The sequence below is a fragment of the Eubalaena glacialis genome, chromosome 2 (assembly GCF_028564815.1).
Source record: "Eubalaena glacialis isolate mEubGla1 chromosome 2, mEubGla1.1.hap2.+ XY, whole genome shotgun sequence".
Classification (NCBI taxonomy): Eukaryota; Metazoa; Chordata; class Mammalia; order Artiodactyla; family Balaenidae; genus Eubalaena; species Eubalaena glacialis.
Window position 1 is genome coordinate 186,482,348 of NC_083717.1, and position 9,903 is coordinate 186,492,250.

Genomic DNA, 9,903 nt, shown 5'->3' on the forward strand with positions numbered 1-9,903 from the left:
AACCCCGCCCAGCGCCTGTCCCAAGTCCTCCCGGAGCATCGTAGCAGGCCCGTCTACCTTTCGGAAAGAAGCCATCTTCCCGCTCGTTTCGCCTCCCCTTGCCTCGGAGCGTGACCCTGATGGACATCCATTCTCTCCAATCAACTGACAAAACGGTTGCCGGCGGCCAATGGTAAGGCGATGAAATGCGGCTCAGGCGTAAGGACCGCCTCCAACCTGTCGGGGCGGGACGAGTAACGTGATTGGTGGAATCCAGCAATTGAGGGCCAAGTTTCTCCAATCACGGAGAGCTGTTCGGAGCCGGTCCAATGAGGGCCTCCGGGGGGCGGGCCGGGCCTCCGCGGGCCGGGCCCCGGGAAGGCTTCGGCTGGTTAGCCCAGGTTCCTGGCCGTCGAGAGCTCCGGCCAACGTGCGGGGATGAGCGGGTCCCTGGGCCGGGTGGCGGCGGCTCTGCTCCGCTGGGGGCGCGGCGCGGGCGGCGGCCTGCGGGGCCCGGGCGTGCGGGCGGAGAGCTCGGGCGGCAGCGGCTCGTCGGAGCAACTGGACGCGTTGGTGAAGAAGGACAGGGTGGTGGTCTTCCTAAAGGGGACGCCGGAGCAGCCCCAGTGCGGCTTCAGCAACGCCGTGGTGCAGATCCTGCGGCTGCACGGCGTCCGCGACTACGCGGCCTACAACGTGCTGGACGACCCCCAGCTCCGGCAAGGTCAGAGCCGGCTGGGGGCGGGGGCGGGGCTGGGGGGCGACCGGCCGAGGCCACTCTGCGGGGCCGAGGGTCTGTCGGGCAAGGTCTGTACGGGGGCTCGAGGGGAGTTCAGACACGAGCTTCCACACGGGTCTGGGGTGGGGGCACGATCGACTTGAACTGGGTCTCGAGGATCTGGGCCTCTGGGCCAACTTGGACAATGGAGTAAGTCCTAGCGGTTCCCCGGTCCTCACTTTGAGCTGAAAAAGGCATTTCGGGGCCAGTGCCCCTCGGCTGAATCCAAGGAGCGTGGTCAGCAGCCTGACTCCCTGCTCTGCAGGGCTGGGGAAGTGGGCAGAGAGCGATACAGGAAGAGCCATTAAGAGGTAGGCACTTCGGGGACACTTTGAGGGGCCGCCCTGTCTCGTGGATAAGGAGCAGGTGCTGTTGATGGCGGGGGGAGGGTCGAGGTTGCCCTTGTCTGAGGCTAGGGGGTCAGAGGCTGGCCTGTCGTGCCTCAAGGCTCGGGGTGTCAGGGACCGTTCTCTGTTGCTGCTACAGGAGCGGTTGACACAGCTTTTGGACAGGTCTTAGTTGGGATCTGGTGTGGGAGAAAAAGACATTAAATTTATTTGTAGATACTGAAGGGTGGGAGAGATTTGTGAGGGCTAGGGATTGGAGAGGCTTGTGGGGAGAGGGACGAGGAATGACTCCTGGGCCCTAGCTCACTCAGGCTTGGAGCTCCAGGAGCCAGTCAGGGTCTGCGGCAGACACAGTAGTGTCTGTGACTTTTCAGTGGCCCAGAGGGGAGGGTGGAGGGCCCTGACAGTTAACCAGTATCTTTTCTGATGAGCACCTTGCTGAGAACATTACCTGCATTCTTCTATTTCATCTTAGTGGGGGAGGAGAGCGAGGCCAGAACTCCCGGGTCTGCTCCTTGGCTGGGGTGGGTGGGGTTGGCGGAGGCATGGGGGGGACCGTGCCTGTACCCCCTGAAGGGTGGCATTCGAGTTAGACTTTCAGTGACTGAGTTCTCCCTGAGTTTCCTGCTGCTGTTTAGTGACAGTGTTCTAAAAAGTGTTTTAGGGCATCAAGTGCTATGGTAGTCTACATTCAGAATTCTGTATTTTGCTCTTCTGCATTTGAAGTTGTCAATCGTACTCATTCCAACAGAGATGGGACAGCCTGGCGTCAGGGAAGGGCTTTGGGTTAGACTCCTTTGGCCAATCAGCTGTGCAACCCGAAGCAAGTCACGTGACTGCATTTTCCTTTTCGATAATATAAGGATGATGAAACCACACTTGGCAAAGTTTTTGTGAGGAGAAAAGGGAAAATAAAAGTTTTAGAAAGTGCCTGTCTTCTTATCTCGCACTCAGAAGGCATCCATTAAATGGTAGCTATTTTATTATTAGCACTTCATGGTTTTAAAAGTATTTTTTCCCATGGAATCTAATCCTTATAGAACTCTCGGTTTTGGTGGATGGAAACAAGGAGTGAAGGCAGCTTAGAGTTACCAGGAGGCATATGTAGTATTACCATGTGCTATGCCCCCATGACCCTTCTCCCTTCCTGGACTACTGGAATGCTACCAGTTGCTGGCTTTTTTCACATACAGGGTGATCTGCGGTCTTCAGGCAGCAGCAGTGGCGTCTCTGCCTAAAAGATAAGATAGGAGAAACTACTCTGTAATCTTTCTGCTGGGACCTTGCCTCAGGCCGCTTGCAAATTGCCACTGTGGTCCTTAGTAAAATGTTGTGTTGTTGATACCTTGCTTAGCTTAAAGTTTTGAGAGTCTTTGGTTTATGAATTTCTGTTCTCCTGTTTAATATAACCAGAGATGGTATAACTGAATCACTTTGCTGTACACCTGAAACATTATACATCAACTATACTTGAATTAAAACATTTTTTTGAAATATAACCAGAGATGGGCTATACTGGAATATGGCCAGTAAACTGAAAGTAACAGCAGGAATAAGAATGTTTGCCGAGAGCACTTATGTATCTGACTTCCAGTCTTCTGTTCTTAAGTGTTTAAACAATAGCAACAGGAATTTAACCCTTAAGTTTCTTGACCATTGAGCTTCATCAGACCATTACTTTTAGTTAGTGAATGTGTTGCATATATATTGAACGTAACACGTCTTTCGTTGCCTAGAAAAGTAAACATTAAGGTAAGTATTAACCTCTAGACTAGGGCAGGGTGGTGTAAGCACGTTATTAGAGTGGGGATTAGTTTAGCTAGGGTGAGGCTTTAAAACATGAAGATTCTTCATCTTTTTGCTCTCCACACCTTCAGGTTTACCAAGAGAGACTGACAGGCTGTCTGATGCTTGCTTTTGCCAACTAAAGATATGTCTGTGAACTTTTCCCAGACCCAAGGTCACTTCTAGTAACAGGATAGGGGCTTCTGCAAAATTGGCCTTTCCTGTTTTCTTGTGCCAGAGAAGCTGAGTTTTAGAAAGGACCCAAGTCGGAAGAAGACCCTCAGACACTGTCTCCTAGTTCTGGGCACTGGGTCCAGGGAGTATGATGCACAGAGGTGTCAGCCTGAGACCTGAGACCCAAAGAACCAAGGTGACTGAGGCAGCTTTGCGTTTTGGCCTTCCTCAAGGTTTGTTCCTTTTTAAAAATCTGGAGCACACACAAGACGGCCACAAAAGGATAGGGTCACGGTGGATGGATGTCACCATATCCTGCTCTTGGTCTTAACAAAGACTAATCTTTACTTTCAGTTGCAAAAGTAACATGTGCTCATGGGAGAAATTTGGGAAACACTGAAAATCTAAAGAAAATGAAAATCCCCTGTAATTCCGTATAAACCATAAACCATTATTATTAACATTTGGATCTAGTTTCTAACAGTTTTTTTTGTTTTTTTTAACAGAGTTGAGATCACGCATGTCTATATATAGCATTTTGCCCTCCTGAGAGCAGGGAACATGTCTTCTGCGACTCCCTGAGCACTGTGTGTGATGCTTATGCAAAGCGAGCTTTCAATACGTGTTTTAATGAATAAATAAATGCTTCTTTTATTTATCATTTTATCATAAACTCTCTTCCCTGCTCTTAAAAAGATTATAGACACTCTGGAATTTCTGCCTACTCAGATCACCACTGTATTCCTCGAATCGGGAACAGCGTCTGTTGAATGAATACCCATCATCCTATTGTTGAATGGTTATTAAGCATTTGAAAGTATGGCCAGCCTTTCCAGTATCAAGGAATTTAAGGCAATAGTAGAACTATGACGTTGGTAAGCATTAAAAATCGGGTAACAAGTGTGCATAGGTGTCTGGTGGGCAGGTTGTATGCTGCAGATGGGGGTATAAAGTGGTGCCCACACTTGGAAGGAGTGACTATCAGTACCCAGTCAAGTTGAAGGTGAACAGAGCTGAACAGCCAACTGTTTCACTCCCGGGTATTTAGGCTACATCAGGGATTGACAAGCTTGTAAAGGGCCAGAGAGTAAAAGTTTAGGCTTTGGGGGCCTGGTGGTCTCTGTTACACCTATTCAGCTCTGCTGTTACAGTGTACAGCAGGCGGGGACAGCACATAGATGAATGAGCGGGGCGAAGTTCCAAGAACACTTTATTTACAGAAACAAGGATGTGGACCGGCTTTGGCCCGAAGGCTGTAGTTTGCCACCCCTTTGTTTAGAGAGACCGTCCCCTGCATGTGAGCTGGGAGATGCACGTAAGGGTGAGCACTGCAGTGTTCCTTGTAATAATGAAAAGTGGGCAACAACAGATCTTGGTCTGTTAGCAGCAGACTGAAGAAAGCAACTGTAGCTTAGTCATATGATGGAAAACTAAATTGTGGTTAAAATGAATTAGATCTAGGGACTTCTCTGGTGGCGCAGTGGTTAAGAATCCACCTGCCAATGCAGGGGACACAGGTTCAATCCCTGGTCTGCGAAGATCCCACATGCTGCGGAGCAACTAGGCCCGTGCACCACAACTACTGAGCCTGCGCTCTAGATCCCGTGAGTCACAACTACTGAAGCCCGTGCGCCACAAATACTGAGCCCGTGCATCGCAACTGCTGAAGCCCGCACGCCTAGAGCCCATGCTTGGCAACAAGAGAAGCCACCGCAATGAGAAGCCCGCGCACCGCAGCGAAGAGTAGCCCCCGCTCACCACAACTAGAGAAAGCCGCACAGCAACAAATACCCAATGCAGCCAAAAATTTTAAAAATTAAAAAAAAAAAAAAGATCTAGATGTATTTAATGTGACTGAATCTCAAAAAAGGCGATGCTTAGTCAAAAAGCAAGTTGCAAAAGGGTAATTGTGGCTTAACGCCGTTTGTGTCTATAAATGTTAAAGATGTGGAACAGTCCCATGGATTGCAGATCCATGTGTCGTGCAGGTGGGACTCACGGGGGGGGGCAGGAATGACAGATGCCCGTCCCCGGCCAGAGACCACCTCTGGTGGTCAAGAACCTGGCCTTTGGACTCCTAGACACCTGGACTCAAATCCTGTCTCCACCGTATGCCAGCACTGTGACGTTGGTTAAGTTATTTAACCTCTCTGAGCCTTCATTTCTTCATCTGTAAAATAGGGATAATTATACATACCTTGTAGGAATTTTGTAAAGATGAAATGAGATTAGATATGTGAAAAACTTAGAGTATGAAACTCAGGAACCCTTAGCTCAGTAAATGGTATTTTTATTATTGCATGGCATACTTCACTGGTATTTTTCCTGCATTCTTTCCCTCTGTTTTCCCCGTTGCGTATATTGTCAGGAAAGCATTCCTGGGGAGGGTGGGGTAGAGGACACTGACCTGGAGAGAGTAACCACAGTGCACCTGGTGCTGTGGGAGCTTAATTCATTTCACCAATTATATCTTATTTAATCTTCATAACAAATATGTGAGGCATAGAGTTATTCCCATTTTACAGAAGAGGAAACAGGTTGAGAGGTGAGCAGATTTATCTGAGGCGGTATTTACAAGTCAGCCAGCCACAGTCTGCTGACCCCTAAACCAGCCCCTTGTCCCTCTCGGCACCGCGGTTTACTTTTTGTCAAGCAGTGCTAACATCATTCTCTAAGTTAGGGAAGATGGAGAAATATGTGATTCCAGGAGGAGGTGACATGACTTGCCCGAGGAACAGAGCCTCGTTAAGTGGCGGAGTTGGCATCAACCTGCATCAGACTCTGAAGCTCGTGTACTGAAAATCTACCAGGAAAAAAGAAAACTATAATCATGGTGCTCTTACGATGATTGTCCAAACCAGGAACGAACGAGGTCCAATGTTCTGAAATGTCATGAATTTTGAAAAGTACCTTTTGAAAGTTCTGGAAAGGTATTTTCCAGAACATTTTCTCCCCTCTGGCTTGATACTTTGGAACATTACATTGTTTTGGTGGGACAGTAGGTGTATGTGGAACTGATTTTGTAAGACAGACTCCTAACTCCCTGTCCTAGTGTTAACCTGTTATATAACTTGGCAGTCAGCATTTTCTGTCCCAAACCGAATGGCAGTTTGTCATCTATAAAATACGGTTATCGTTAAAATCCATTCTTGGGTATGATTTTCTCATTTTCAAGAGTTGCTCTCTGATTCTGAGTTATTCCATGTGATACTTACAAGAATTATCACTGTATATTGCAGTTACTGAAAATTTAAAGGGTGAGAAAAATTAGCCATGTTTAAACAATTAATTGTGAATTGATAGAATTTGTTTTAGTTTTCAATTTATGAATGTAGTCTTACTGGAAGTTTCTCACTTCACTCTGTAGGAAGCAATTGGGTATTTCCTTAAATATTTAAACTTGTAATCAGACTTTTTAAACATGGAAAATGGCATCGTTTTTAGGAGAGATGCCAGAGCTTTGCTTTGACAGCAGCCGCCCGTAACACTTGATAATCTAAAAATTAAAGAAGTAGTTAAGTTTAATTTTGATAAACTATCAGCTGGTAGGCACCTTGGATGCTGTCACAATGCCATGTGTTCTGAGGTGGGTTCTTCTGAGTTCTTGAAGTTACTAGGACAGTCACAGGCCAAGGGGTTTGGAAGGAGTTAGCCTCCCTTGCATGTGACTGTATGTTGGATGTTCAGGATGGTGGAAAGCCCACTTATTTTGGTAGTTTTGGTGGTTAGGATGGATTTCCTTCCTTCCCTTATAGTTGGGACGTATGGTCTGCAACAACGTAATGTTTAGTTGTTGCCTAATGCTTTGGTTGAGTGTGCTACCATAAAAACGATTGATGAAAGCAAGTCATTCTTTTACTCAACAAAGATTTTATTTTAAAAAATTGTACTTTTTAGGATTAAACGTGCTTTTGGGTGGCCCTCAGATGGCAAATTTGTTTTCACCTTTGGTGTGTTTCGAAAATTGTAGGCATTCACCAAAAGAATCAGTAGATATTCATTGCCATGGAAAGCTTAATGCAGTGTATTATTAATTGGAAAAAAAAAAACCCAGATATAATATTGTGCAGATAAATGGTTCATGTACATAAATGTAACAGATATTTAAGAAAGTTTAGAAGAAGTAAAAAGTTCATATTTATTCTAAACGTTTCTTAATCTCCCCCCATCATAAAGTAAAAAAAGATGTGTTATTGGAAACGTAAAGTTAAGTTCTGATAGACTCTTTGTGTTTGAGGATAGAGTTTAAAAAAAAAAATCCAAAACATACAGCTTACATGCTAAGTAATTGTTTATGTAGCACCAAACATCAGAGTGATGAAAAACTTGAATTCAAAAAAAAACAAAACAAAACTTGAATTCATCAGGGTATTCAAGTATAAAGACATTCTGATGGTTAATGGAATTTGCCCTTTATTGGTAACCTCCAAACCTCTAGCTGATTATTTTTAAACAGAAACCCAGAGTGGCTTAGAAGTGAGCTTTTCAGGACCTATAACGTTGTAACCATTTCTCTATCCATGAAGTCTGCCTGCAGAAGAAAGATAAAGCTCTCTACTGGGGGCCCTCTAGTGCTGTCGTTTAGACCGAAGTCACTGTTTTTTAGAAAGCAGTGACTTAAAAGAGAAAAACACATGGTATCTTGGGACTGTTATTTGTAATATAACTTATATTGGTAATCTTATTTGGTAAAACTCATCTGATAATAAATGATAGGGCATCAAGAAAAGGTTTTGTATTTTTAGTTTGTTTACATAAAAACCACCACTTGACTGATTTCTAAAATTTGTGTCATACTGTCTTGCCTGAAGAATTTGTTGACTTTTCTGTTTCATTTATTTGTACATTTAAAAAAGTATACTTCATCTCAACCTCTGAGTAGAAAAGGAAGTAAAAGGTAAGGAGGAATTTAGAAAAGAGTGATCTTTTCTGCCTCAACATTGAAACCACATTTCCTTCATAGCCATCATCCTCGTGGCCCAGCACTGAACAGAATCATCCCATGGCTGCACTGTCCCTGAACGTACTTCATCTCGGTGTGTCCTCAAAGCCATTGTCTCTTAGGGCAGGGAGTGGGTCTCACTCACCCCGTGGCCCTGCGCCTGGCCCAGGACGTGGGCCTTCATGAGCTTTGGGCCTTTCCTTCATTTCACTCAGTCCCTGCGAGTTCTGTGCTGAGCCAGATCGGCTGTCCCATGGAGAGCTCATCTGAGGGGCTGAATAGGACGAGGGCCACAGTCTAGCCACAGGAGAGGGATTTTTCTTTGGGTAAAAGGATTATTAAAGATCAAAGCCAATGACTCAGTGTCTGTAACTTCACCAGCCAAGAAGGCACGGAAAACATTAGGTGGGGGCTGCCCAGTGTGCCAGTGAGTTACCATGATGGATCCATGGATCCATGTTCAGTAGTCCATTTGGGAATGGAGTGGCATTTCTTTCGTTTGTTTGTTTTGCTGAAAACGTGGCCCGCAGAAGCATGGGGAGTATAGCCTTGTGTATCTTGTGTCACTTGCATTAACCAGTCAAGTTCTCTGCCATTAATCCAGGGTCGATTGTGTGTCAGGTAGTTTATGAGAGCCTTACTTAACCTGATTCTCATAAAAACTTTGTGAGATGAGGGTGGAAACAGAGGATGGAGGCCTCACTGTTTATAATTGGAAGAGTCAGCGGTCCATTCAACCCTAAAGCTTATGCTCTTTGTAGCAAATACACGGTCCCCCAGGGATGGGGAGCCAGGAAGGGATACAGCGTGTCCCTAGGAGCAGGGAAATGTATTTTGCCGTACAAGTATTTGACCACTGAAATGACGCTTAAATGTTCTTTCCCCGTAGGCATTAAAAACTATTCCAACTGGCCCACCATCCCGCAAGTGTACCTCAACGGCGAGTTCGTGGGGGGCTGTGACATTCTTCTGCAGATGCACCAGAATGGGGACCTGGTGGAAGAACTGAAAAAGCTGGGGATCCGCTCCGCCCTCTTAGATGAAAAGAAAGATCAAGACTCAAAGTGAGGGTGGCCCACGCGAGGAAGCCGCTGGTGTCAGAATCTCACTGCCAGAAAAGCCTTCCAGATTCTGGTTTTTGCTCTTCAGATGACTGTTTGCACTGATTCCTCCAGTTTGTAAGCAGCCTGGTGATTGATTTTAGCATGTCTGGTATTTGAGCAAGGAATATCCTATCGTGAACGTAATTGTAACCACTGCACTGTCATAATCAATGTTGTACGATGAGATTGCTGTAAACAATTCCTTCTTATGTTGTCCTTTGCTCTTTGCTTGATTCAGGAGTAAACCTAGGAGCTTTTGAATCATCATTATTATTCATGAGTCCTCTGCAAATATGTCAGTCTGCAAAGATAATATACCCCCCCTCCCCAATTTTTTGTAACTTGTTCTGTTAAGAAAAATGATGGACAAGGAAGAAAAGATAACCGGGGTGTTGTTTTTTTAAAATAAACTGCCAACCCAGGGATACCACGTGTGAGTTGTTAATCTGAATAGCAATAAGTATTTGTCTTCGTCCGGGATGCTATAACAAAATACCGCAGACTGAATGGCTTATAAACACCAGACATTGATTCTCACAGTTCTGGAAGGTGGAAGTCCAAGATCAAGGCTGTAGCACATCAGGTGTATGGTGAGGGCCTGCTCCTGCTTCACAGACAGCTGTGTTCCCACTGTGTTCTCACAGAAGCTCTTTGGGGTCTCTTTTATAAGGGCACTAATCCCATTTATGAGGGCTCCAGCCTCATGACCTAATCACCTCCCAAAGGCCCCACCTCCTAAAACCATCCCTTTGGAGGTTATATGTCAGCATAGGAATTTTGAGGGGACACAGACAT

General features: G+C 45.7%; 1 protein-coding gene across 1 annotated transcript; it reads left to right on the forward strand.

The window, feature by feature from the left end:
- The first annotated feature begins 339 nt into the window (after nt 1–339).
- Nucleotides 340–9,510, forward strand: GLRX5 (glutaredoxin 5). Its single transcript, XM_061182856.1, has 2 exons — nt 340–703; nt 8,895–9,510. Exons 1-2 carry the CDS (start codon nt 418–420, stop codon nt 9,071–9,073), a joined length of 465 nt encoding a protein of 154 aa, XP_061038839.1. The 5' UTR covers nt 340–417; the 3' UTR covers nt 9,074–9,510.
- Nucleotides 9,511–9,903: the final 393 nt, after the last annotated feature.

Excerpts from the sequence above, each read along its gene's own strand:
- GLRX5 (XM_061182856.1), top strand. The coding sequence starts at position 418 with ATGAGCGGGTCCCTGGGCCGGGTGGCGGCGGCTCTGCTCCGCTGGGGG. Across the intron at positions 704-8,894 it reads CGACCCCCAGCTCCGGCAAG|GCATTAAAAACTATTCCAAC; the intron begins GTCAGAGCCGGC and ends CTTTCCCCGTAG.